This window comes from Pelodiscus sinensis, chromosome 15 (genome assembly GCF_049634645.1).
Source record: "Pelodiscus sinensis isolate JC-2024 chromosome 15, ASM4963464v1, whole genome shotgun sequence".
Lineage (NCBI taxonomy): Eukaryota > Metazoa > Chordata > Testudines > Trionychidae > Pelodiscus > Pelodiscus sinensis.
Window position 1 is genome coordinate 36,871,161 of NC_134725.1, and position 27,999 is coordinate 36,899,159.

The 27,999-nt window shown below is 47.5% G+C and overlaps 1 protein-coding gene across 5 annotated transcripts; it reads left to right on the forward strand.

The window, feature by feature from the left end:
* Positions 1-105: 105 nt before the first annotated feature.
* On the forward strand, positions 106-27,875 carry DAO (D-amino acid oxidase). Of its 5 annotated transcripts, none has more exons than XM_075898789.1 (11): positions 106-150; positions 9,766-9,977; positions 11,406-11,520; positions 13,166-13,242; positions 14,255-14,320; positions 15,560-15,614; positions 16,633-16,728; positions 19,078-19,160; positions 23,136-23,253; positions 24,738-24,836; positions 27,586-27,875. In XM_075898789.1, the coding sequence occupies exons 2-11, from the start codon at positions 9,784-9,786 to the stop codon at positions 27,715-27,717; spliced, it is 1,035 nt and encodes a 344-aa protein (XP_075754904.1). In that variant the 5' UTR covers positions 106-150; positions 9,766-9,783; the 3' UTR covers positions 27,718-27,875. The 5 variants fall into 5 exon arrangements, with proteins under 5 accessions (XP_075754904.1, XP_075754903.1, XP_075754902.1 ...); XM_075898788.1 differs by lacking the exon at positions 106-150 and adding an exon at positions 7,487-7,701; XM_075898787.1 differs by lacking the exon at positions 106-150 and adding an exon at positions 7,490-7,647.
* The last annotated feature ends 124 nt before the right edge of the window (positions 27,876-27,999 follow it).

Consider the following 27,999-nt stretch of genomic DNA (forward strand, 5'->3'; position numbering starts at 1 on the left):
GATACAAGACCAAGTACAGCTCCTCATGATTTAGGGGAGAATTGAATCTGAGCCACTAATCCCAAAGAATGTTCCTTTTCAGGAAGAAGACCTTTGTGGTCCTAGCTAGAGCTAGGTAAATACTACTCCAGAGCACCCACAAACATTCATGTAAGTAAGCCCTATGAATGCACCTGAACAGTATTCACTGCTCCTTTTATTCCCTGTGGATATTTGCACAACCAGTTTGTGGAATGAGAAAGTATCACAGATGTTCATGGGAACCGGCCTTTGCGAAACATGACAGACACTTGGAACATTTTATGGAGTCATCCTATAATAGAGCACAACTGGTCAGAGCACAGATAGTGAATTAGAACAATCGTGACAAATGGAGCCCATAGGCTGAAGTAGGTTCACAGCAACCACTCACTGACCAGTGTTGACTAATGAGGAGGCAGTGTGTCCTAGTGGATAGAGTGCTGGGCTGGCACTCAGGAGACTTGTGTTTAGTTCCCAGCTATGTTGCTGCTGTGGTGAGTGACCTGACACTGCTCAGCACTGTAATCCCTGAACACCTCTCCTGAAGGTGCTTCTCCAGGAACCAGGTCCTGCACCTTCCCTACTTAGGGCTTACCTGATGCTTTTTGATGGGTAGATCCTTATATACAAGGCTGCCCTATCAAGCTACACCCTGATTGGCTCTTTAAAAGCTTCTCCCTGGTTGACCTGGGCTATGTTCAGGCTCCCTCCTGCCTGTTTTAACCCTTTCTGAGGACAGTCACCCTACCACCCCATGTTAGACAGGCATGAAAATTATTCTCTTTCACATGTGTCGTTATCAACCTTTTCCTCACGAGATCTGAGTCACAGCTGCCTCAGGAGCGCTAGGTGGGTGGTCAGAGGGAACTGATCCAACAGGGGATTGCTACAAAAATGTTGCATGAAATATATAAACAACTGCATGATCAAGTCAAAAAGAAGCTTCCCATGTGATCAGAGCAGAAGTGTCAGCATCCGGAGCAGCCATTAGACCAGAGACCATCTCATGCTGAAGACCCAACCTAGCAAAAATGCAGTGCCACCTAACAGTTAGGGGTAGTCATCTCTCTTCCCAGCTCTGGTACTGACTCACTGTGTGACCTGGGGTCGGTCATTCCACCTCCCTGATTCTCCCACGTCTCTCCGGTGCTGCTGATGGGATACATCATGCCTGTAAAGCATTTTCATGGCACCAGAGGCTTGGCACCAAGGAAAGGAAAAGTATAATTGCCAGACAAGAGAAAGTGTGAGGGGTCAGCAGTGCCAAAAGCAAAAGGCAGACAAGTAATAGGGTAATTAGTGTAAGAGGCTTTACTGATTGCATGAAAAGCCCTTAATAATTTAGGCCCTGGAACAAATGCCTCTCCCCTATGTCTCTCCAAGGCATCTGAAGCTTAGGGGTTCATATGAATCAGCCCTTCTTGGTGCAGAGACTAGAGCAGTATGTCTGGTGGCATAGCAAAGCTATCTTTCCTTGTGGTATCCACAGGTTGAGCAACAAGCAAAGGCAGCAGCAAGGTGCTTCCCTGGCTTCAGGTTAGTAGCAGCTGGTGAAAAACATCCCTCACCACTGCTGCAGTCTGTGCATCCAGGAGCAGGGAGGACCCTAAGTATGGTCCCAAAGCTCTGTCCTGCCTGGATGTCTGAGAGCCAGAGATCACCCTCAATTCCCTCTTTCCATCATCAGTACTGTGTTCCCCAGATCAAACCTGCACCCAATGTTTGTCAACCAACCATACACCAGCTGGTGCTCCTGGGTGATGGCAGGTACGCTCTGATGAAGGAGGTGCATGGAGCTGTCTTGTCAGCATGCTCTTGAACTCAGAATGATGACTGGCTGTCTCCTATGGAGGCTGTGGAGAAGGGTAGACCGCAGGCACTTGCGTCTCTCCACATGGTGGCTCTTGGAGACAGGAACATTCATCCATAACAACTGGACACATCAGTGTGCAGCTCCAGGGCCCATCTGACACAGCAGCCCTTGACCATCAACAGCATCATTGGCTGTGGGGGGGACCAAGACATAGAAGCTGAGGGGTTGGACCCTCTATTGCCCTCAGGCAGAGCATAGCCACATGGCTGTATGTCTCCTTCTTAGCCAAGTGCAAGGCTTTTCTGTTCCCACCAGCCACCTCTGACCACCTTGTGTCTTTTCTTCTAATCGTCTCTGTCCTTTCTTGGATCGTTTCCTTTGTTCACATTGTTTGGAGGTGGATTCTTCCAGGCCCTGAGCCCATCTTCATTTCATCTTCATTAGCATATAGCATCTCAAATGCTTTTGTGAGATGGCTCCTTTTTATAGGAACCAATATATAAATGATCAGCCACTTGGGTTAAGAAAAAAAATTCATCCATCCACTCAGAGTGAAATCCTACGCCAGGAGTCCATACATATGCTTATTTTAAGTTTCATTGCTTAGGAGTACAGTCCACATTTCTGTTTCCTTGGTACTTATTTTCAAAGGCTACTGACAGCCTGGAATATTCACTGAAAATTTTGTCTGCAGCAATTCTACCCCAGAACTGTATGCTTCCAATGCTTCCCTCATTCTTTCCTTATGGGTAGCTACATTGTGACCCAGTCTTTGAGGCAAAGGGTGAGACTATAGGTTTTACCAGCCAGAGAAGGATTGAGAAGAGTCTGTCACTTAGGGTACATCTAGACCAGAGGTATCCCAGAAAAACTCTGCTGCGTCCAAGGAATGCAACTGCTCTTCCGAAATTTTTTTCGGAAGAGCAGATACATTTTTTTCGGCATTCCTGTAAACCTTGTTTTACGAGGCAGAAAGGATGTTCTGAAAAAGGGTTTTTTCCTGACATTTGGCCCAGTGTAGATGGGCCAAATGTCGGGAAAGCCTCTTCCAAAAAAAGAAGCAGAAAAAGCTATGCAAACTGTGCTTTGCAATTTGTGTATCTTTTTCTGGAAGAACTGTGTAGTCTAGACATAGCCTCTGAGTAGAGGCCTGGGCATCAGAGCTCCTGTGTTCTGTTCCCCAATCTACTACTGATTTGCTGTCTGATCTTAGGTGTGAATTTCTGTGCCTTGTTTTCTCTATTTATAAATTGAGGTCGCTAATAATGGTAACTGATGTCACACAGGTGATGGGAGACTAATTAACTTACATTTTTAAAGCGCAGAGATCTTTAGATGAAACATGCTGTACAAGTCAAAGAGGTACTTCTCCGCACCACTTCGAATCTGCTTGGCAAGCTATGATCCTTTGTCCTCTGTTGCTCGAAAGAGACATGGGAGCCTTTTTGAGCATCACTGCATTAGGGAATGAGTCTCACTGTGACAGATTGTCCCTTCTTAAAATATGAAATGCAAACTGGAAAAGACAGCAGTGCAGCCACTCTCAGGAAAGACTGTTCCATCTGCAGTAAGCCAGAGTTCAGGCCAGGTCTCTAGGGATTAGCATGTAGGATGGCCTTCTGTAAACACAATATGCTTGTGCCACTTGCCCAATGTTTGGAGGCAACATGCCACTCCAGCTCACATTAATACTGGTGGCTGTTCAGATGACCTGTTAGGTAGGATAAACCAACATAAAAATGCAAATGCCATAAATGTACGTCACCTGTTAGCCCTATGGACTGATCCCTTTTCTAAAGGCAACCTCCTGTTGTTAGAAGCCACTTGGAAATCTCCCCAAAGTTTCCAGGACTATTTTCTTTGGCCATTTGGTAAGGTCTCACTCATACTAGATGGTTGTCTGATATGGTTGCTTTGTGTGTTTGTGTGGGGCACATTTCACTGTATCTGTAGTGTTCAGAGATTTGACAGGATGGGTTTGAATAAACAGGTTCTAGAATAGTAGTTTTCAGGCTGCAGGCCACTTGCGCAACTCTTCTGCCATGTGGAGCCAGCAGCAGCCAGGGCTGGGTTCACTGTCTAGAGAGATTCCTCTTCATCCATCCTACACAGAACTGGCTTGAGCCCCCACCTAGTAACCTGGGGAATTCACACACCACCTCTGGGCACCTCTGAGAGGCCATGCTTCCCCACTCGCACGCACAGAGTCTGAGTGTACAAAAGTAACTGTTAATAAAAGGGCGTGAAGTAACTTGGTGTACATTTGAAAAAACACCCCAAACAGTTTTAATAAACATAAACCCTGAGTAAAGATCCAAGCCCAATTAGGTTGGGCAATGTCCTTTTCCTCTCAGGTTCTCATGTCCAGCAATGTAAATGTCCCCTTCACATGCCCAACCCTTCTCTTGCATCCTGTTCACTCTGTTGTGCATCACAAATAATTTCAACTGGTAGCACAACTCCAACACAGTTAACATAAGAAGAGAGGCATCTAATGACACCTATTTAGCTCTTTTTGGGAGGAAGGGGCCAGGTCAAACTAGTCCGGACAGGGCATACCATGATTTATGTATATCTTCCTTTGCTCATCCCTTAGCTTCCTATAGCTCTGAGCCCCTGCATTAGCAAGATTCTTTCTGATGACAGTGAGCCCTTTCATTTGGAATAATTTATCCCCTTCCTACTTTTCTGTATTCCCACAAAATTACAAACATTGGTAACCATATTCTAGTTATCCCTGCATTTGATACAACATGGCTGGTGCTGGGTCACAAATTAAGTAGATTACAATGAGCAAAATACCACTCCATCTGCTGGATATCTATCACATCTAAGCAAATCAGAAGCAAACTGTATTTGCATAGACACAACCAGGGTTATTTTCCCATTCCAGCTACCTGAAAGGAATGCATTCGTTCTGATCCTGCTTGCAGGGACCTCTAGTGGTCATTATTTCAGTCCTCTGCCCTCATGGCAGGTCCACGCACCATCTATAGAGTCTATCCAACCTGCTTTTAAATATCTCCAGTGATGAAGTTTCCACAACCTCCCTAGGCAATTTATTCCAGTGTTTCACCACCCTGACAGGAAGTTTTTCCTAATGTCCAACCTAAACCACCCTGGCTGCAATTTAAGCCCATTGCTTCTTGTCCTATCTTCAGAGGTTAAAGACCTGCTAAATAGAATGCTGAGGGCTCACCCGATCAGCGCAAGTATCCCTCAGTTTGTGAGGAGTAAAGGAAATGCTCCTGTTGATTTCCTGCTGTGAAGATGGACCCAAGCTCGGCTTAAAGATATGTTGATTCCAGTTATGTTAATTACTTAGCTGGAGTTACATACCTTAAGCCCGTGGTCACCAACAGGTCGATCGCGATCGAGGCCTCCACCAGTCAATTGCGAGGCATCCTGTCCGCCCCGCCCCCATTTCCCTCCCACCCCCGAGAAGCCCCAGTACCTACCTCAAGTGAAAATGGAGGTAGTGTCAGCTTCCCAGGAATGGACAGAAGTCCCGCAGCTTAGTGCCACTTCCGGCGATTCTGGAAGTGTGCTAGCTGCTCTGCCAGATGTACTGCGGGAGGGAGCATCGGCTCCCTGCACCGCACAGGAGGGGTGAGTCAGCCCCGGGGAGGTGCGCGCGGGGCTTCCCTGCGCGGGGTTGGTCCCGGGGCAGGTGCGCGTGGGGCTTCCCTGCACCACGGGGGGTGGGGGTCGGCCCCGGGGCAGGCACGCGCTGGTTTCCCTCGGGGGGGGGAATCCTGGAAGGAAGCAGATGCAGGGGACTCTCTGCCTCCACTGGACCCCACTCCCCAGCCACAGAACTCTGTCCCCACTCCCCTGTCCCCAGCTACAGAACGCTGTCCCTACTCCCCAAACGCTGTCCCCACTCCTGTCCCCAGTCCCCGAATGCTGTCTGCACTCCCCTGTCCCCAGCCACAGAACTCTGTCCCCACTTCCCTGTTCCCCGCTACAGAACTCTGTCCCTATTCTTGTCCCCACTGGCACCCTGTCCCCCAGCTGCAGAAACCTGTCCCCACTGGCACTCTGTCCCCGATGCAGAACCCTGTCCTCTGCCCTCCCAGCACCCTGTTCCCTCTTCCCTGCCCCCCGCCGCAGAACTCTGTCCCCACAAAATGTATAATTATAAATGCTTCATTTTAGATTTAAATAGCATGAATAAAAAACAGACCATTTATTTCATAACTATAAACACATGATTTTAATTTAATATATCGCATAATTTAAAATTAAACTGTTTATCAGAGTGAATAAGTAAGGGCTGCGGATAGCAAGTGATGGACAGGAGGAGAATAGAGAGGGCGGGGCTTCAAGGAAGGGGCGGGGCGGTAGATCTTCGCCTGTTCTGAGATTTAAAAAGTGATCTTGGGTGTAAAAAGGTTGGAGACCACTGCCTTAAGCTGACCTTCTGGGTCTAGTATAGACTTGGCCAGAGAGAGCTGCATATGCAGCCCACACTGGTTTGAGAACCAGTTTCCTAGAAGCTGTGGGGTCCTAGCTGTTTCACAGGAAGCTGACATGTTAGGAAGAGGAGTCTGCTTGGCAGAGTGAGGTCCCTGGCTAAGTAAATACTTGCAGCAGTTCCCCTGAGGAGAACAAGTCACTCATTCTGCTCTCCTCCCTCCACACCTGATCCTGGCTGTTTCCCAGCCCTCCCAGCAGCACTGGCACGGCTGCACTGGAGAGTTATTCCACCACTAGCCACAGCTACAAGTAGAAAGGATGGAGACAGAGCAGCAAAACATTCCCTGCGTTTGGAAAAAAGGAGTGAACTATTCCCCATTGGGTGGCTGTTTCTGTGGCCTTTGGATCCGGCATGCACCATTTACTGCTCTACTCCAGCTGGCAAGTCCAGGATTTTTTAGGTCATCTCGGGAAAGCCATTAGCTGTGCATGGCGGCCCTATGTAGCATGGCCTGGCCCACATGGCATTCTCAGGAACAAGCTCAGCCGTCAGGGAAGTGTCCACTCCCAGTATTTGGGCTTCTGTCCCTCCTAAGTTCCTTACCACTTCTTTGACCTGTCCTCCCTACTTCAACAGGAAAGCAACCCTTGGCTGCAGTACACTATCTTCTGGCTTACTGTATGTGCCAGCTTATGGCCATGGGCCAGCCAAGCACAAAGACCCCAATGGTATGAGAGCCCCTGCAGCTACTAACACTTGGGACATGGCTATGAGGCACCTTCCAGCTGGGATTCCAGAATGCTTGGTAAACACAACCCCCATGTGCAGCAGGGGAAGAGTTATTGCCATTTACAAAAGGGGAAACTGAGGCACGGTGGGTTAAGTGACACACCCTGGGTCCTGAAGGAAGCCTGTGGCCAAGCCAGGAAGAGAATGCAAAAGCCCTGACTCCCATCCCCCTGCACTGCCAACTACCTCCCATTCCCTCTCTCTGCAGCCAGAGGAATGAAAAGTTTCAGTGGTGACCAGTAACCACCCCTTCAGGAGTCCCAGAAGGCTTTGTCACTCCATTTCCTTTCCCTTTTCAGAAAAAAAACAATGCAATGGCCAGTCATGGAGGAGATCCCAGTTATAGTATCTGGACAGAGTGAGTCCACCAGGACTGTGAAACGTTATCTCCCCACCAGTGTCACCTTAGCTGGCAGACTTTGACCTACTGCCCAGCTATTAGGAGAGAGTTGCTGATGCTGCTGTTTCTGCCCCCGCCCCACTCCACTGACTGACCTTCAGACTGTACGGTTCATGCTTCGCAATAAACAGCGTGTGTGCAGAAGGCTCTGTGCAGCTCTCCCTGCCGATCTAGGAACCTTCTTGGGGACCTATCACTCTGCAGGTTAGTCTGGGGGATTTGTCCATCTCTGTGATTTATTGACCAGCTGGAGAACTGGTGAGAAAGCCATCTGTTCAATTTGTGTCGTCGGGGCAGTCTGTCCTCAACCTGGGGCCGGGGCTGTAAGGGACCAATAGGCCGCTGATTATGATAATTTCTGCTATCGGATCAGACCATCAGTCACAGTAATGAAAGCAGGTGGGAAGGAGTGGGATTCTACACCAGGGTTTAATGTTCCAGGCGTGTGAAGGGGGCTCTAGGAATGCAGGTTAGTCACCAAGTAAATTCACATTTTTTGAAAAGATGAGGCTGATCTTCAAAAGTGTGATGAGGCGCTCGCAGAAATGTATGCAGACAAAGATCCACAGGTGCGCACACACACACACTGGTCTGCCCACATGTCTGTGCTGGAGTACTCACTAGGGCCAGGTTGGGGAGCAGCAGCTGCTCATGGAGCTAGCCAGCCAGGACCCCGAAGAGAGAGGTTTGTTGGCCAAAGTGCAATGAGCAGTAACAGCTCCTCTAGAAAGTCTGTGGGAAGAGCTGCAGCTGTATCCTGGCCACGAGAAGCAGAGGAACATTGTGCCAGTCAATAGTGAGTGGACAGACAGTGCACTTTAACCCTTTCATCCCTGACCTGTCAGCATTTTAAGGGAAGGGTGAGGGTTAAGGTTTATATACAGGAAGAGACACAAATTTTAGGAGCCTGACTTACTGAGGCTGGAATACCTGAGCAGCAGTGGGGGCTTCCCCTGGGCTGGGATGTGCAGGCACGCCTGCAGGTACATCAACAAAGCTGAGAGGGGAAGTCTGCAAAGCAAGCACAATGAAACCTTTCTTCCCTTTGTTGTTTCTGGCATCAGCTTTGCTGGGAAAATGTCCAACGTTTCTAGGGTTTTTTTTTAAACTGTCTTTCTACAAAGGAATCTGCTGGGTTAGGACAAGGACTCAGCAACAAAAGCTATGGCAAGTGGGAGCATGCTTTACAAAATGCAGGCGCAGGAGCTGAGTTGGGTCATTCCAGAGCACAAAGAACTCTCTTGTTAGAAGCGAGCTCCAGTGGTTGGAGGATTGGCTGGGTTTGCAAAGGAAGTGAGAGGTGGTGAATGCGACTCACAGGCCCAACTTTCTGCCTACAGCCAGAGGTTCAAGCCAACAGTACTAGAGGAGCTGGAAGAGCATCCTGGGTATTGAAATGAGGAGGAGTTTGCTAAATACCTGCTCTGCTTCAGAGTTGCATGGCCTAGTATAGTTGGGCATATGTCCAGGAATAATGTGCAAGAGCTCCTCAGCCCAGGTTGCCAACTGAGCCAGGGGTGGGGATAACTGAGGATGTGATTTAGTCTACACAAGGCCTGCAGGTGAATAGTGAGGAAAGCTTCTACAAGCAGGGCTGGTTAAGACTTGCGGAGGTCCCAAGATATGTCAAGATAAAGAGGCCCCATAGCATTGCCAAAAATGTTTCTCAAAGGGGAGCCATGTTAATCTGTAACTTTAAAAAATGAGTGGTCCTGTGGCACTTCAGAGACTTATCAAAATATATAGAATTGTGAGCTTTCATGTGTAAAACCCACTTCCTCGGATGAATGGAAATGGAAATTACAGAAACAAAGAAAAATATATATAACAGCAAAAGAAGTATCTACCAAACATGTATTATTTTAAGAGAAAGCACAATGAAAGTAGAAATAATAAGGTTTAATATTTGCATCTATACCAGCACATAGGCACAGATAAAAACTAGCAACTTTTTGTATTTAGAAGCCCTTCATAACCTGAGGCTCTCACCTGTATCTTACTTAGTTTGTTCATAAATCCAGCACTGCAAGGCTCCTTTCCCAGGCCTGGGGTGTGTTGATCCTCACTTGGGCCAGACAGGTGAGTCACCAGCTGTTTTTCACCAGCTGTTTTTACCATAGGAGAAATGGGGCTTAACCCCTTTGCTGCTAGGCTTGCTGACACTGCAGACTGGCTCACTCCTGTTGTCATTGGAGGATTCTCAGGATAGCTGGCCCACTCAGCACCTCTGGGATGCACCAGGCCCATTCAAGCATCTCCTTTGGCTTCCTTTCCTTCCTGGCCACGGTCTTGAGGTTTGGATTAATTTATCTTGCCCTGCAGGAGAGACCCAACGCTGCCATGCGTGTTGCTGTGATCGGGGCAGGAGTGATCGGGCTCTCAACAGCCTTGTGCATCTGTGATCAGTATCACTCAGTCATCCAGCCTCTGGAGATAGAGGTCTACGCTGACCGGTACACGCCGCTCACCACCAGCGATGGAGCGGCAGGGCTGTGGCAGCCCTACCTGGATGATAAGGGAAACACTCAAGAGAGGTGAGATAGGTGGCTTTGGCTCTCGTGCTGTTGTAATATTACTCTGTCCGCACCCGGCAGGCAAGAAAGCAGCAGGTATTAGCATAGGCCAGGAACCATGGCTGCAGGGGAGGGGCAGTGGGGCTGCAGCACTGCCTGCTATGAAGCGGGTTCCATCGTAGGCAGGGTTTACAGCTTGGTTCAGTGGCTCTCAGCCCCCTCACTATACCAAATTGCACCAGCCCCCGGGTGATACTGACCAATGTATTCAGGTTCCCAGTGGGGGGTAATTAAATACTGATTATACCCTGAATCAACTCCTCTCGTCATCTGCAAACCAGCCTCCATGAAGGCTGGAAAGCTTTGAAAGGCGAGTATGATCTGGGTTGCTTCCCGTTCTCCTAATCCGCTGTGCCCAGTCTGCATGGAGAGTCATTCATTTCATCTCCCTGCTATTCAGCTTGATGGCCATTGAAGCGTCCTGATTAAAGCCTGGCTGTGTATTCAGGACCATCAGCTCTGCCTTTGGCAGGGGCTCTCGCCTGGCATAGCACTGTTGAGGATCTGATTTGCCTCCCCGCCATGCGGGTCACACTTGTTACTCTACTGATCCCTGGTTGGAAGGAAACCCAGTTCTTCTGCCTTCTGCCAGCTTGGGAGGGGTGGGAATGTTAAGTGTTGAAACTGGTCTCCACCTCTCCTGCCAGCACTCTGCTTCATGAATGTGAGTGTTCCAGAGATCACACACGGCCTCTGAAGGGGCCATATTGCAGAAAGACAGACAGACAGACAGACAGACAATCCCACTACAGTTAATTACGGTACTCAACTGAGGTCAGGGCATCAATGGAGCAGAACTTCCTTTGGCTGGAGTCCCAGTAGCTATCCCTAGCCCCAGTTCCAGACTCCAGCACCCCCTTATACAGGAGACATCCCCCCTCTCCAGTCTGACTTATTGGCATCTGAACTCCACCAGGAGCTGTGGTCAGTTTGCCAGTTTTCTAAATAAAGCCATTGGTGGACTTGCCTCCATCACTTCTAGGAACCTTGCCTGCCTCCTGCCCCTCTCCCTGGCTTTGACTAGCATGAGCCTCTTCTCTGCCCTTCACCAACTCACCAGCCGTAGGGTCAGAGCTTTCCGCTGTGCAGCTCCCACCACCTGCCTCTCCACCCATTTACAATCCCCAAGGAGTTCATCTCTTCCCTCTGCTTCCATTCAATTACAGCTCTGGAGCTGTAAATCCGTACTAACACTGCGATGATGCATAGCATGGTCTAGCTCTGCAAACCCTTACTCAGATGGGTAGATGCCCATCAGATGAAGGAACTACTCACAGGAGTGAGGCATGATGTTCATAGGAAGGGTGTGCCGGTACAAGCACTAAAGTTGGGATGCTCTTAGTCTGCTATTAGGATGCCTTCTGAAATCCGTGTGACATTATCTTTTAGGGTCTGGAACAGAGAGACATTTGATTACCTTTGCGGACACCTGAACTCACCAGAAGCAGAGGAAATGGGGCTCTTCCTAATTTCTGGCTACAATCTCTTTACACAGCCAGTTCCGGTAGGCTGATATGGGTGAAAAGGACCAAGGTTCAATGGCCCAAGTCTGACTGAGCAAACTTGTGCATTTGTGGGGTCTCCAGAATATGGAAACATAAACGCACGGCTAGCCATCCTCTGGTGCAGTGTTTCTCAACCAGTGGAACGAGTACCCTTAGGACAGTGGTCCCCAACCTTTCGGGGCTGCCGGGCGTTTGGGGGCGGGGCCGCTCACGCGCTGCGTGCACCCGTGGCAGGGGCCACCCATGTGCCACGCGCCCAGCGCCAGCACCATCCATGTGCCGTGTGCCTAGGGCAGGGGCCGCCTATGCGCCACGCACCCGGGGCCAACACCGTGCATGTGCCACGCCCCTGGGGGTGGGGACAGCCCAGATCATTCCACAGGCGCACATAAGTGCCCTGGTGGGCGCCATGGTGCCCACGGGCACAGCGTTGCGGACCACTGCCTTAGGAGAACTTGAGAGAAGTCTGGGGGGATACATCAACACCACTGAAATTGGGAGAAAACTGAATTTTTGTTTTAACTTTTACAGCGCTTTATTATTTTTGTACTTTTTACACCCCGAAATTTCATAACCCACCTGGCTACAATTAAGTTGTTTATACAAATGTGTTGCAATGGCAGAAAAAAAATTGTGTGTCTGAAAACTATAGGTAGCTCTGTTGACTTTAGTGGAGCAGTGATGATTTCCACCAGCAGAGAGTCTGGCCCTCCATTCCTATGGTGGGCTGCAATCACAAAAGTCCCCCTGGGATTATTCCCCAGTGTGCTGATCATGCCACTGATGCCCGTCTTCTTGCTCTCTGGGGCTCCCCACCACCCTGCCAGGCTGGGCCAGATCCACTGAACCACTTCAATTCTGGGAGGACACAGTTCTGAGGGCTCAGCATCCAGGAACCCAACCCCCAAATAAATCTGTGTTTCTCTGTGTAAGTATCCTCTTAGGGTGGGCCAGGCAACTTCAAAAGCCAGCTGAAGGGAAAGGACTGATGGCTTCCCATTGCTTAAATAGACGTTTCCTTGGACTTTGCTTTGTATCTCCCATCCCCATGAAAAACTACTGGGTCCAAGATGGATTTCAGTACCTGTTTGGCATGATCACCTGTCTTCATAGGACCAATCACCGTTTGGGCTCACAGGACAAACAAGGCTGTTTACAGGTCCTTGAGTGGATCACTGAGTCATTAAGTTTCCAGGGCACCAATAATGGGTCTCATTAACACATTTAGAACTATAAATAGAGCCACACTTCCTATTTCTAACTTCACAAGCAAGAATGAGATATGTTCCAAACTAGGATATACAGATCCAGCAGACAGTGACATTAGAATTGATAGTGATAGAAATGTAGCCGTGTTAGTCTGGTGTAGCTGAAACAAAAAACAGTCTTTAAAGTGCTACATAGTCCTGTTTTTAGAATTGATAGGTTACATGAGGTATTCTGTCTAAAGCACCTTCGAACTATGCATATTCATATTCATAAGCCAATTCTCATAAGCATGGGGTACATCACAGAGTCAGTGTAGGCAAGAGACTCCTCCTGGAGTCCCGTGTCATCCCTCCTATGCTTTTCTATATGGACCCAGTGAATGCGTTATAGTGATTAAATAACATTAACAAACCTGGAACATTTTCTCCTCTGTAGGAACCACCTTGGAAGGACATTGTCCTGGGATTTAGGAATCTGACACTGAAGGAGCTTGAACTCTTCCCTGGTTACAGGTACTATACAATGCATATTAGCTTACGGAAACTAGTAACACTCATGGGTAAATATACCTGCACCTCTAGGGATCCCATGCATCTCACCCTACAATAGGTGTAGGGTACGAGATGTAAAGACAGTGAGAAGCAGCATAATCTAGGGCACACACCTCCTTCACCCCTGCCTCCCACTGGCTGTGATTGGCTCCCATCCCAAGAGCTGTGATGGAGCAGGAACGTGCCATGAAGTCACTGCCCCAGGTAGAGAAAGGGGCGGGGCCATACTGCTAAGAGAGGTGGCTCAGCTGACGTACGTCATTTCTGCTTCTGCAAACAGAGACGACACACACATCATGCCTTGTTACGTACACTGCAGCAGTACACGAATGTGCCTAGACTCTTCCTCCCACCCCGCTCTCGGTCTTACGTCTGCAGGCTCGCACAATGAACAGGCTCCCCCTTCCCCTCCCCGCCGGAAGCTGGTGCTGGCTCCCCATTGCAGGGGAGGCAGAACAAAGGGAAGCCCATTCATTGCACGTGCCATGGAAAGTCATCTTGCATGCCACTTATGGCATGCATGCCGGATGTTGCTGTAACCTGATCTAGAGCAACAAGCAGGGGACAAAGACCCAGAACTTCTTGTTTTCATTGCAGCCTTTGCTACTGTCACACTATGTGACTTAATCTTTCCATGTATCATATGCCCCTCTAAGGGCAACTGTATGCCTGTCTCCCGGGGATGCCACGAGGGCTAATGTAACAAGTTCAGTGGATGTGGCTAGGTAAGGGCTAAGTGTTATTGTCTTCTCATAGAGCTGTCACTGGACACTCTTCTCCATAAATAAGTTGGAATCCGCTCAGATAAGACAGAACAGAGGGACACATGAGTTTTTCAGCTTCTTCCTTGGCTAAAAATATTTCAGAGATTGTGTACAAAGAGTAGATGGAACCTTGGAAAGCAATTTTGCAACAGTAAGACTAGATCAAATGATACTACTGCACATCCATTTTTCTCCTTCTCTGATTTCAGCTATGGTTGGTTTAACACCGCACTAATTTTAGAAGGGAAGAGCTATTTGCCTTGGCTTACCCAGAGGTGAGTGCCAGCCTATTATTTGTGATAGAAATGTAGCTGTGTTAGTCTGGGGTAGCTGAAGCAAAATGCAGGACAATGTAGCACTTTAAAGACTAACAAGATGGTTTATTAGATGATGAGCTTTCGTGGGCCAGACCCATTGAGAAAGTGGGTCTGGCCCATGAAAGCTCATCATCTAATAAACCATCTTGTTAGTCTTTAAAGTGCTACATTGTCCTGCATTTTGCTTCAGCCTATTATTTATCTTCTGTTCTGCCATGGTTGGGTTGTGCCCCCCCATTGTTAGACTTGTGCAGTAATCTGCAGAGTTAAAGGTGAATAAAAAGCAGCTTTCTTTGCTCAGTTCACCCATGAGCCTACTTTTAAATAATTATGGCAATTCCAATTTAATTCAGTCAAAAGGGGGAAAACCAGCAAATATTATTCAAGATTCTTTTTTAAACACGAAGGTGCTGGGTGCCTTTTAGGTGGTAGAACAGCCTATGTTTAATGTTGGCTGACACGTTTCATTTTAAGAACTTGTTTTCAGTTGCTTGTAACTTTGCCAGGCTTTACCTGTTTGGGCTGAAATTTTCCATGCTGGATGTTTGCCTCAGGCTGACTATTTTGGGAAAACTTTAGCAAAAACAATTCAGCCATTTCCAAGGATAAAATTAGGGAAAAATAGGGTTGTTGGTTTTTTTGCCTCTGTGTAAAAAATCCATACAAATCAGGTATCAATGGGATCCAGTTGATCATTTTCTTTTTCTTTTATCAGTTTGTTCCTTTAAAAAATTAAGAAAAAATATCACTTGACTATATAATTAAAGACTATATCACAATGCAGCTGCAGAAAGGGCTGAGTTCTGATTCTGCATGCAACCTCAATTCTTGCATTTTCTCACTTTGAAGTGCTTGACTTTGCCCCTTTCCTAGTGTTCTTTTAATGGAGCTTTCTTTAATGTTGTATTTTGTATATGAAAATAAATAAAATGGAGGAAGATGACTGGAAATGGGGCATCACTGCAGCCCCTGTAGCTTTTCTGTACTGAAAAGGGTTTTTATTGTTTTAAAATGAGCCATTTGAATGTCCAGTGTATGCTACCTGCTTTAGTAGGATTGTCAATTAGTGGTGTCCCCAATGCATTAAAGGAATGAGGTAATGACTGAAGCCTGTTGAAGAGCCATTGAGAAAGACTCTGGGTGTATTTTTCCAACTGCTGTTAGGTGCCATTAACACATGAACTTTGTTCTTAAAAGGTTAAAGAAGAGAGGAGTCAAGTTTTTTCATAAGAAGATTGAATCCTTCCAGGAGGTTAGCTGGGAATGTAATTGGAGAAAATTTGCCAGGGATGGGCTGGCTGGACATTTACAGAGACAAGCCAGAGACTCCTGAGTCTGGGAAGGGGAGAGGAAGAGCATTTACCTTGGGTAGGGGAGACCCCTCCGTTCCCAGCACAAATGCATTATTAACAGCAGCCATGGTCCCCCCGCCCCTGCTGTTGGGGAAGCAACAGTTCTACCTGGTATCAGGGCCAGCCCAGCTACAGAGGTGAATTAGGTGGTTGGGCAGGGCACCAGGCCTTAAGGAGCACACCCAGCCAATGAAAGCGGCAGGGGAAACGTCTGCCGGTGAATGCTGCTCTGCACTGCCAAGGGGGAACAGCATCAGCACACGAGCCTCTTCTTCTCCCTGCCAAGCAGAGCCAGCCATGCAGGGGCTTTAGTGCAAACTCTGATGTTCCTGCTTATCTTTTCCATCCACATGTGGAATAAATTTCACGTGCCCTGAGGCCTGTGCAGATGTGCACCTCCAGTAGAAACACAAACCTCGCTGTGGGCACTCTGTGAATCAGCTGGGTGGCATCAGAATCTCTCCTGAGCAGCCACACCAGTGCTCAGCTGCTTCCCCACAAATTATTGACCTGGGGGGCAACAAAGTCATTGTTTGTCTAGGGCACCAAAAACCATTGGGCCTGGTGTGTAATCTGCCAGCTGCTCGGACATGCTGTGGGGAACTACTAGCTTTCACTAGAATGCAGCAGTCAGGGAAGAGAAGCTGCCTTCGTTATTCCTGGGTAGAAGGCTGTTTCAGGCAAACCCTGCACCCTTCGATGAGACTGTGCATTCTCCATTGCAAGAAGGGGCAGGCCCAGTGCTCAGGAGAATATAAATGAGCTGGGTGAACTGGGCCTTATTTAAACCCTTTACTTGCACACAGGAATTCAGGCAGTTAGCAGAGCCATCTGGCTGGGCCCGTCAGAGGAGGGGGGACAGCAGATCCTGATTCCGTGTGCATTTGTGCTCACGAATGTGCCTCTCTCCCTTGTTAGATGGGCGCGGACATTATCATAAACTGTACAGGGGTCCGAGCAGGGGACCTGCAGCCAGACCCGGGCTTAATGCCAGGCCGAGGACAAATTATAAAGGTGAGGATGATGTTAGGGTGGCGGGGGCGTGTAATAGACCAGGCCAGGTCTGGGCACCACTGAGGGAATGAATTGCTCAAAACCAGGGCTACTTACAGCCCTCAACTGGAGACTTTTCCCATATAGGCCACAAACCAGTCACACAGAGCATTTCTGCTGCCAATCTGGCCAGCAGGAAGCCTCACAAGCAAAACCCCTCAGACATCCCAGCTTTCCCTGTGCCACAATCAGACCCAGACCTTACATAGGTGAAAGGTTATAAAACCCAATCTCACCAACTCCAAACAGATCCTCTCCATCCTAAAGGACCAGCTACAGTCCCAGGCCAATTTATACTTTAGATCTTACCCACGACAGCACGCTGGGCCAATCCTTTAAAATCTAACATCTAAAGGTTGATTAATAAAAGAAGTAAAAGGTTGAGAGTGAGACTGTTAAAGAGAATACATTGCATCCACCAAGTGCTCGATGCAGGTTCTTGGCAGAGATGTTACAAACTGCCAGCTTAAAAGTCTCTGGTGTACATCCTGTGTCAGGATGGGTCAGCAATCCTTCCCGGCTCTCTGTACCTAGCAAGGATGCATCTGGAATCAGAAGCAGGATTGAAGACAAGATAGAGACAACATCATGGGATTTTTATATTCCTGGTGTCTCCCAAACTGGAGCTGGTCACATGATAAAGTGACCAGTCTGTGTTTCACATGCAAGTAGCCATGAGGCACTGGCTGGTTTGCAGGTTTCCAGACGCATTCCTCAGATGTGTATTGGCCACTTTGAGAGCCATTGTCCATGAAGCAGTGCTAGTTAGCACAGCCTTTCACTGAACAATCCTTCCTCACAATAGGCGGTCTAGGCCCATTGCTCCCTTCTAGACAGAGAACATTTAAAATACAATAAAGCCCATATTCATAACCAGGGCCGTCTTTAGGAAGTGCGGGGGCCCAATTCAAACCAAATTTTGGTTGAGCAAAAACAAAAACAAAAACCACAACCCAGCACACAAACAAACAACTCACCACCCCTTTAAATTCCCAGCTACAGGGCAGAGCCCCGCCTTCCAGCCAAACCCATGGGCCAACTCTCTGCCACGCTCCTCCTCCAGGACCGACGCTCCCTCCCACAGCACACCCGGCACACTTCCCAGTTTAGGGAGCGGGGCCCTCTGGCTTTATGGCACGGGGCCCTTTTAGGCGCGGGGCTCAATTCATGGTAATCGGGCGAATCGGCCTAAAGCTGGCTCTGTTCATAACTTCACATACAAAAATCGTACAAGTACATGAGTTCCATACATAGAATCAGCAGAGCATACACTTTCATTTGACACCTTACATGGCCTACTTTTTGCAGAATTTTGGGCAAACACCCCCGTGGGTGCAACCGTGATCTGTCTGCTCACTTTAAAGAGACAGCTGTTTCTTTTGCAGAATGTCTGGATTCACTAGGCCCAGGTCACGGGTTGTATGAATGTGTGTGGTCTGCTGGCTGAAGCACAAGCTTAAGAAACCTGGTTCTGCTGAGGGCTGGTCCCTAGACCTCTCTTCTCTCATTCACTACATGGTGGCGTGAGGCCCAGTTGTTCAGATTTGTACCATGCTGTGAAATCCTTGGCCAAAGTATCAAAGGGTTATTATTATTATTATGAAAAAAACACTGTAATATGAGGTGGGAAGCCCTTAAACAGGTTGCACCTCTATAAACTGGGACTCTTTTGTCCAGCATTGGACTATGGATGTTCCAGGATCAGAGAGTTCCGCTGTGTTGCAGGGGGTGGGAGGGACCAGGAGCCTGGCATGATGCAGGGGGTGGAGCTGGGAAGCCCTGTGCATGGGGGGCAGAGAACTGGCACATGGCTGAGCTGGGCTGGAAGGAGAAGGGGGGTGGGAAACCTGGTACACTACTCAGCTGGGCTGCTTGGGGGAGGGGAGAACAGCAGGGCAGGGGTGGAGCCAGCAGTAGCAGGGGAGAGGAGGAGGGGACCAGAAATGATCTTCCCTGGTCCAGCAAAATCCCTCATCCGGGGCCAGTCAGGTCCCGAAGATGCCAGACCAGGGAGGTCCAACCTGTACTCGCCTTCCCCCCATCTATCTACCTACCATCCATCCATCCCTCTGACTTGACACTGCATTATAAGAAATGCTGATGAGGTGGTATAAATATAATATTAATGTAACAAAAGAAATTGCATGCCAGGGCCCCTACTCCTGGAATTCACTGATGAATGGTTATTTCTTCCTTTGTGTGTCAGGGGTTGTCTTTCTTTGGCCAGTTCAACTCTCCAGAGTTGAAACCCATAGACGTTCAGTTCCACTATCTATCGATCTGCATTGCTCTGTTCCCTTCCTCTCTTAGGTCCTGGCCCCTTGGGTGAAGCATTTTGTCCTGACTCATGATCTTAAATCTGGAATCTATAACTCACCGTACATTATACCTGGGTAAGTAACAGTGAGACTGTCCTGGGATATATCAGGTTTCAGTAATGCTTCCACCAACAGTGCTTACAGAAGGCAGACTCCCATTGGGGTCCCCATTGGCATCTATAATGCAGAAACCCTTCAAGAGCAAGCCTCTGAGGAGAACACTTTAAATATTAAACCAGAGCTTGGAATTATTCCCTGCCTGATGTTCCTTTTACTAGGTGGGTGGGAGGAGACCCATGGCCACGCGTGGAAAAAGCAAGACAATTCCCACCTCAGGGTCCATACTGAATTAGAAGGCTGCATGCACAAGTTCACAGTTAAACTCCCCTTGGTCTAGCAAGGGTTGTGTTTGGCTCTGGAGCTTCCTGGTCTGGTAGGAGCTGGAGACACCAAGAAGCATTCGTTGCACTTGCATGGCGCTTCACGAACAGGCAAACCCTACTGGCCAGCAAACCTTTACTGCAGCAAAACTGCAGCGGCTGCCATATCCTGAAAGGTGCTCAGCACCCCCTGCTTCCACTGATGCCCTGGCAGATGTGTGTGGAGCTGGCTTTTTTTCCTACACTCCATCCAGCTCTGGGTCCTTTGAGCAGCTACACATCCATTCCTGTCAATGTTAACAATCCCATTGACTTCAGTGAGACCAGATTTGGACCTGTGACAGGTTAGTACATTGACATCCCTAGAATTTTGCATTTCAGCTGCAATAGGAGGCATGTCGTCCACTTCACACAGTCCACTGTGCCAGGTGCCAGTGGCAGCTTGGGTCATTTTTGCTGTGACCAACTGTCTCCATCCATCACAGCCATTTCCTTAGTCTACCTCACTGGCTTCCATTAACGACTAATAGGACCAGGAATGAGCCCTTGGGACAGACCCTGAGCATGCCAACATCCCCACATGAGTGTGAAGTTCTGAAATCTTCACCTGATCCTGCAGTTGTCACTTAGCTGAGGTGAATTCAAAGATTGTCAGTCCATGGTCTCAGGGCACATCTAAAATCTTAGTTTCCTACATCCTACATGTGCACTTCCTGCACAGCTCCTGTAATGAACAGGAGGAGTATTGTCTAGCACTTGGTAACTAAAGGATTAAACTCAGGTAGCTGGCAAGGGTATTGGCCAGGGGGCCAGGAGAACCAGTCGAGATAGAGGCTACATCTATACCACAGCCTTCTTCTGAAAAAACGTATGCAAATGAAGCTTAAAGTAGAATATTGCCACACTTCATTTGCATAATTAATTAGCAGCATTTTTGTGCAAAAGCCTCTTGCACAAAAACGGCTGCTAATTAATTATGCAAATGAAGTGCGGTGATATTCTGCTTTGCGCTTCATTTGCATAAGCTTTTGCAGAAGAAGGCTGCAGTATAGATGTAGCCAGAGGGTTGAAATTTGAATTGGATATAGGTTCCCTGCCTGCTTTCTTTGTGTGGGAGAGAGTTAAACCAGGAGTTGAGAGACTCAGAATGATTTAAACCCAGGCAGCACTGACAGGACTACCAAGGAATTTGGGGAATGGAAGTGGACTGAACCAAGAAAAGATTGGAAGTAAGTAAAGGGAAAGTGTGAATCTAGTTGTGATCAGGGTATTTTCTTTATTTGGTGGTTTGGTTTGAACTGCTCTGTGTGAATCTATGCTTCTCCTCCCCATTTACCAGCTAAGCATTGTTCCCAGATGTTTTCTCTGTTTCAATTTGTTGTCCTTAGTTGCTCTGTAGCATCTAGCAAACAAGTATCCTTTATCAAGATTATCTTTTGTTTTGTAATAAAAATAACTTTTTAAGGTGATGACTTGATTCTTGTGTCCTGGGAGGTACAGGAGGTCGATCTGTCAGTATGTGTCTACATGCCTCAGACTGAGAGGTCAGCTACAGATACAGCAGCTTGTTTGTTTCTTTTCTTTTTTCAAGCACTCTGTGGCAGAAAAGCTTGGGATACTGCTGGGGGAGAATTCATGTGTTCACTCCGGTAGGGATAAAAAAGCACTTGATAGTTGCAGCACCCCTCCCCTCCAAAAAATCTGTGCATTTGTGATTCTGGGGAAAGTTTTTGTAATCAGTGCCTGTAGCGGCAAGGTATATTTAAAGTCTTTGAGGGACCTCACCTTCTGCACTCAGAGTGCCAGAATGGGGATTAGCCCTGACAGCTCCCAAAGTGGAGTTTTCATGTGATTTGGAAGCTAATTTCATGACTCCAGAAGCTGCGCCCATCCACAGAGAACTGAGCCTGGGAATAAAAAAAAGCTTGTTGCATGGTTTACACTTCTGCTGAAGAACAGAGACCTGATCCAGCTTTGGGAAAGGAGAGTGTTCTTTGCTGTAACTGGAATGATTTGTTTCTGGGCACTTTCTTTTGCAACAATATTTCAAGATTAGCCATTAAACCACTAGGTAAATATGAACTTTGAACAATTGTAGCTCCCAGGTCAAGTGTTACAAGTGATTTCTTATCACCAGATACAGATGTAATTCTTTGCAGTTCGTTTATTTCAGCTCTCAGACATGTTAGCTGGTGGACAAGGCAGATTTCCCAGGGAAACAGCATACTCCCGGTTTCAAAACAAAGAATAACCGTGAACTGTGAAGCTCTCTGGACACCAAGTGTGCGTTCCAGGGAGAACACACAGTTTACACAATCACAAACGTATAATGCTACCATTTCTGAGAGTATGTGAGATGAAGGCCTTGTCTACTCTGGCATGTTTTGTTACAGAAAACTAACTTTTGTTGACAAAACAGGGAAACTCTTCTGACAAAACTACAGTGCAACTTTTGTCAGGAAAAACACCCAGTTTTGGTGACAAAAATTTTCCATGTCTGCAAGAGACTTTTTGTCTTTCCCCCTACATTTATTGAGCCAGTGTGGACTCTATTGTTTGTTTTGTTGAGAGTACTGGTTTACACCAGTATCCCACAGTGCTTGCTCTGATGGGTCATCTCTCTGGGTTTTGTGATCTCTGCTGCCTTGTAGGCAGGCACTCCTCCTCTTTCAAAGCTCTGAGAAGTATCTGACAGCTGAATGAGCTGCTCTATTTGGGGAACAAACAAAGAGCAAATCATTGGAATGATCCTGTTCTGCCCTGCTAAGAACACAGCAGAAGGCTCACTGCTGCTGCAGGAGGAAGGCTGGCGAGACACATTGCTTTGCTCTATCTGCTAACAGGGAGGTAGCAATGTGGCCATAAAATGTTGAAAATGGGAGGCAGATAAAAACAGTTTGGCCAGTTTTCAATTCTGGTGACTTTTGCGCATTGGCAGCACTTTTGTCACCAAAACTTCCCAGTGTAGACACAGCCTAAGTGCACACTGGCAAAGATACAGAGCAGCTGGCTGGAAGGGCTTCTGGAGGAGAACTAGATCTGACTAACCAACATGTAGGTTGAACAGCCCTGAGTGTCTGGTCCTGGTGGGGCCAGTCGGGTTTCCCTTGCAAAAGGTACAGAAGCTGAGGGGGCAGTTGCTAGTAATATAGATGCTGTGGCTTGGTCCCTGGCAGCTGTGTAGCTTACTGGCTAGGCGTCAGAGTAAGCAGGCAAAAAATGGGGGATGCAGGCCCATGCACCTGGCCCAGAAACTCCAAGCCCCTGCCTAGTCCAGTCCTTAAGTTTGGGATGTGGCCTCAACTGTCCAAATTCCCCTTAATTGGGGCTTCTCAGTAGGTTCCCCCTTTCCCCAGAGATGCGGGACTTGCTCCCATGGCTGCTAAGCAGACAGGCTCTGGTTTGTGTACTGTAGATTTCTGAATTTGGGTCAAACCTCCTCCCTAGTCAGCCGCAAACTGAACCAGGCTCCTTCCTTTTCTCATACCTCCAGGTCTGGCATTGGCTGTGAGTAAAGCAAGGTGAGGCTAGCTGAGTCCAGAGGCTTTCTTTAACCCCTGGGATGCCAGGCCCTCCTTCCTCCACTCCCTCACAGATGGCTTCCTAGGGCATGGTACCTGGGCACTGCTGAGACCTCACTGAAAACCCTTTCTCTGTGCTCATGTTCCAGGAGCAAGCTAGTAACCTTGGGAGGGATATTTCAGCTAGGAAACTGGAATGAAGAGAACAACCCCAAGGATCACAAATCAATTTGGGAAAATTGCTGCAAGCTGATCCCTAGTCTCCAGGTATGTTACCTCGTCCGAGGCTGATAGAGCAGCCGTGGCCAGAGAATGCTGACTAGCATGTTGTGGTACATGATGGCGATGAGAGTATTAGACAATGGGACAAGGAGAACTTTCCCCATAGCTGGGCAGGATTCTCTGGGGAAGCGTTTTGAACCTGAAATTCTGAGTGTAATTGTTGTATCGGTCACACAAGCGATGGGAGGTCCAGCTTTGGCAAACTGGAAGGACTGATTGGATTTGTTCAGATGATCTCTCCTTATAAAGTCCTGGCCATCTTCTTTTCAAATTCTTCAGGACAGTGTAGCTGGACAGTGGAGACCCCCATTATTTTCATGTCCCACACAAAGTAGCTTTGGGTCAGTGTCAGACACAGCATGAGGGCATTTCATAATGTACACGTGTGTCGGTGTGGTCTTGACTTCCCCCTTCTCAGCTCCTGCACTTGTATATTATGTTTCTGGGCACTTTGTTTTGCCCCAGTATTTCAAGATTAGCCATTAAGCTACTATGTAAACATGAACTTTCAACAATTGTAGTAGTTCCGCAGAAACTGAGAAGAGGGAGGTCAAGACCAAGCTGACAGAAAAGCCCATGTCCCCTTTAAAAAGGCTTCCAAGCAATCCCAGCTTGCAGAGGTTTTAGACCCCTTCGTCTCCTGGGAGGCATGCAGGCTTTCTCCCTTTCCCTTAGGCATCAGATCCAGGGAGGAACAGCTTAACCCCCTTCCCACAAAACCTTGAGTCACAGCAACCAAACTGATGTACAACAACCAAAGTTTTTAAGGCCCAGGTCAGCCCAGTGATTGGGGTCTGCCACCCATACAAGCCAGTAAGGCATCTGCTCCCTGCTCTCTCTCTCTCTCTGCTCAGCTTCTTTTTCTGGTTTATATAGTCCAGTCTCAGAGGCAAGACGGATAGCTCCTTGATTGCTCCCAGGCTGTCTTGACTGTCAGCTCTAGGCTGGCCCTTGAAGGGGTAGAATACCCCACAAGAGGCTTCTTTCATCACAACGATCTGAAGCACTGCACAGACCTAAACTGGCACCAGACCTAAACTGGCATGCAAGGCCCACATCTGATAGTGTGTGATGCTAGCTGTGTTATGGTCCCCCATATCCTTTTGCAGTGCTGTGTTAAGGAAAGTCTGAAGTTTAGATGTGGCATTGGCTTGGGATAATGCTGCCAGATTACCATGGGACAGCACGGAAACCAGTCAGGTTGCTGGTTGGCTTGCACAGCTCAGAATAAGACATACAACCTTTCACCTTTGTGAAACTGGCTCTCACACACCCCAGGCTAGTCTGGGTCAAAAGTTTTTCCCGTCTCATGGCCTTTGGTTGGACTATGGGAATTGTGTTAGTAGGGCAGAATCAGTTTTGTTCCCAGCAGACATGGTCCACAAAATTCCTCATCCCAATTGATTGTTGAATGCAATGATGTTACTGACATTTAACAGCTAAAACTGGTGATATGTTGTTGTTTCCAGAAAGCAACGATTGTGGATGAATGGAGTGGCTTACGCCCTGTGCGCTACACAGTTCGATTGGAAAGGGAAGTAGTTCATCATGGATCTTTAAAATCAGAGGTACATAATATTCTGTACGTAGAAATCCATTGCAGTCCAGAGTAACAGCACTCAAAGCAATACATTGAGTCAAATCAACCACACAGTTCCACTATTGCAGAATAACCAGTTAGAGCAAAACTAATTTAGCAGATTTTGTTTTTATGATGATAATGAAGCATCAATATTCCACTCACATTGCAATTGTTTACATGCAGACTAAAGAGATCAGCTCTGCTTAAAATATGCAAGGTGGCTCATATTTTGTGCTGAACCTAGTCCCTTAATGCTGAAAGTAGCTGTGCACACAAAGAGGTGGATTACACAAAACTGGGGCTTAAAGCCTGTGGCATTTTTGCATGTGGACTTCATATCTCCTGTAATGAAAATCTGAACCTAAAGCAGCTGGTTAGGGTCATTCTTCAGGTTACCAATTTAAAGACCATGGAACATCTGTCATAAGAATTGTCATCCACCCTCAGATTTCTTCCTGTGATTCCAGTTTAAAACATATCTTGTGACTGAGTGGGCAGGTTAATAACTTGAAATCTGGCACAAAACTGTAAAAATAAACAAATGGGAGCTGTAGTTACTCGGCACCACTGGACCCCTTTCATATAGATGCCAAAATGTGGAGTTAGGTATCTAATTTTAGGCAGTCTAATTCAGTGGTGGGCAACTTGTAGCCCACAGGCCACATGCAGCCCATCAGTGTTCTATGTGTGGCCCATGAAACATGTTGTTTACTGTTGCCCATGCACGCAGGGTTGCCCAATTCCCGTGGTTTCTGTCTGTGCAGGGTTTTTTCCCTACCAGTATTACTATAATGACACATACAGAAAATGAGGGAATGTGACATGAGGTGAGTGCTGATTGGACACCACGCTGACTGTGAGAGCTGTGCGCTCCCTCTGCATCCATTCACAGCACTGCTACAGTTCCATTGGCACAACCTGCAAATACTAGCTACACAAGCGCTATTTGCAAAACTAGCTTATCCTAGGAGATCATCTTGGTTACGACAACCTTGTGGCCTCCTGAGATGAAGGAGGGCCATTCATGCAGCCCGCTCACTAGCCTAGGTTGCTCTAATTTCTAAAATTTGGCCTCTGTGTTCCAAGTTCACCAGGATAACATCCCCTGAAATGCATCTGCTTGACAGCATCTTGTGATAAAGGAGCTCTAGGAATCCAAGTTTAAATGTGCCATCTGTTCTTACGAGCCTCTGGGCAGCACCATTTTTTATGCCTCAATCACTCCTCAGTGATTTCATTTTAATTTTCATAGGTAGACTATAAAATTGGGACTCTGTGGTTTGACTAGGAGTATACGTGTGTAAAGCTTTGCGGAAGAGATTAAAACTCTAACAGAGACAGCAACCGTGAAATGTAATTAAATTTGATTAAAATATATTCAGTTGAGCTGGAAATTATTCCAAGTTAGGATTCTTGGAAAGAAACCAGTTTATTAATTGAGATGCTTAGCATTGTGCAAAGCATTGCAGGATTAAAATTAATTTTTTAGATCACTCTGTTCTTTTATCATCACATCCACCCTACGCTGTCTTGGTAGAAGTAAGCAGGTTAGATATTGATCCTGACCCTGAGTCATTGTCCTGCTGAAACAAAGTAATGTACCTTGGCAGGCACAAATAAAAAATTGGACATCACAATTTGTACTTGCAGGAGCACGACTGTAAGTGCGGTGCCTGCTGCAGTGATTCTAAATGGCAAAGAGATGTACTAAAGGTAGCCATTTAGGAGCTGATCCAAAGCCCTCAACAGGATGCTCTTGTCTCCAGTAGGTTTTGGATCAGGCTTGAATTGTCTGTGGTCAAGGCTATCCTGACTTCAGTCAGGAGACTGCTGACTCAAACTGAAAATAGAACAACATATTGCTAACCACTCCAAGATCAGCTGTTTCCCTGCTCCAAGCAGGATTCTGGAACTGTATATGAGGAGGGAGGGAACTCACAATGAGGCCATGTCTATACTGCAGAGAAGATGGAAGCAGCTGCAGTCGATCTTCCGGGGTTTGAGTTAGCAGGTCTAGTGAAGACAGGCTAATTTGAACTGAGGGGGGTACTTGGGTCGGTGCTGATTATTCCTGCTTCCACGAGGAGTAAGGGGAGTTGTAGGGAGAGTGTGCTCCCGTCAATTTCCCACAGTGTAGACAGCACCAAAAGTTGAGTTAAGATACTTCATGTAAACTAAGCAATTAACGTAGCTGAAGTTGTGTATCTTAAATCGAACTTATCCCCTAGTTCAGACCACCGGTGAGTGAATTCACTGGCACAGCCAAGGCTTCTAGATTTAAAGTGTGGCTGTGGTCAGGAAGGTGATTCTGACACGGGGCTTTCGTGGCAGACACAGGTCAGGGGTGAGGTGCTCCATTTTGTAAATCAGGTTTGTCCCCCCAGGCTCCTGGCAAACTGCCACCATAGCTCTTAGCTACATAAAGGCGCCCCTATGCCAGGCCATAGAGCTGGCTTGCTGCATTTAGAGGTTTAATCACTTTCAGGTGATGACGAGAAAGAGGAAAAACAACCAGGGGGACGTATTTTTACCTAATATCCAATTCTACTGTGGACTGATGCAGTCCAGGCCCTGTCGTGCTGTTGTCTTCCAGCTGTGAAGCTCTCTGTGCCTTAGAACTTGTAACTGCCTGCTAGCCTGGAACCCTCCTGGACAGTTCCTATTTTGCAGGGTTACTCTGTGGCATGTGAACCCCGGCATTTAGTTGCAGTGAGTTTTCCATCTGTCTTTTGTAGGTGATACACAACTATGGCCATGGAGGCTTTGGACTCACCATCCACTGGGGATGTGCCATGGAAGCTGCTAGGATCTTTGGAAGGATTCTAGAAGAAAAGAAACTGGCCCAATCTCCACCGGCCCGCCTTTGATTTCACAGAAATAACCTAATAAGCATTCATGCCCTCGGCAGCTCCAAAACTGGTCTCTCGTGTACAGTTTTCAGACTGCTGCCAATTAACTCCCTGTTGCATCTGTCTCATCCTTGCTCAGTTCTCATATAAACTACACTGTGCAAATATTTCAAAAACTTGTGTTAATGGTCTTTGTGATGAATGGAGCCGACAGCCTCTGCAGGCCCTTATGCAACACTGGAGATAACCCAGTGTCATGTCACTGGAAGGGGCAAGGCTGAGGGTGGAAGGGGCAGGACT

Excerpts from the sequence above, each read along its gene's own strand:
- DAO (XM_075898786.1), top strand. Across the intron at positions 16,729-19,077 it reads GCCGAGGACAAATTATAAAG|GTCCTGGCCCCTTGGGTGAA; the intron begins GTGAGGATGATG and ends TTCCTCTCTTAG. Across the intron at positions 19,161-23,135 it reads TCACCGTACATTATACCTGG|GAGCAAGCTAGTAACCTTGG; the intron begins GTAAGTAACAGT and ends CTCATGTTCCAG.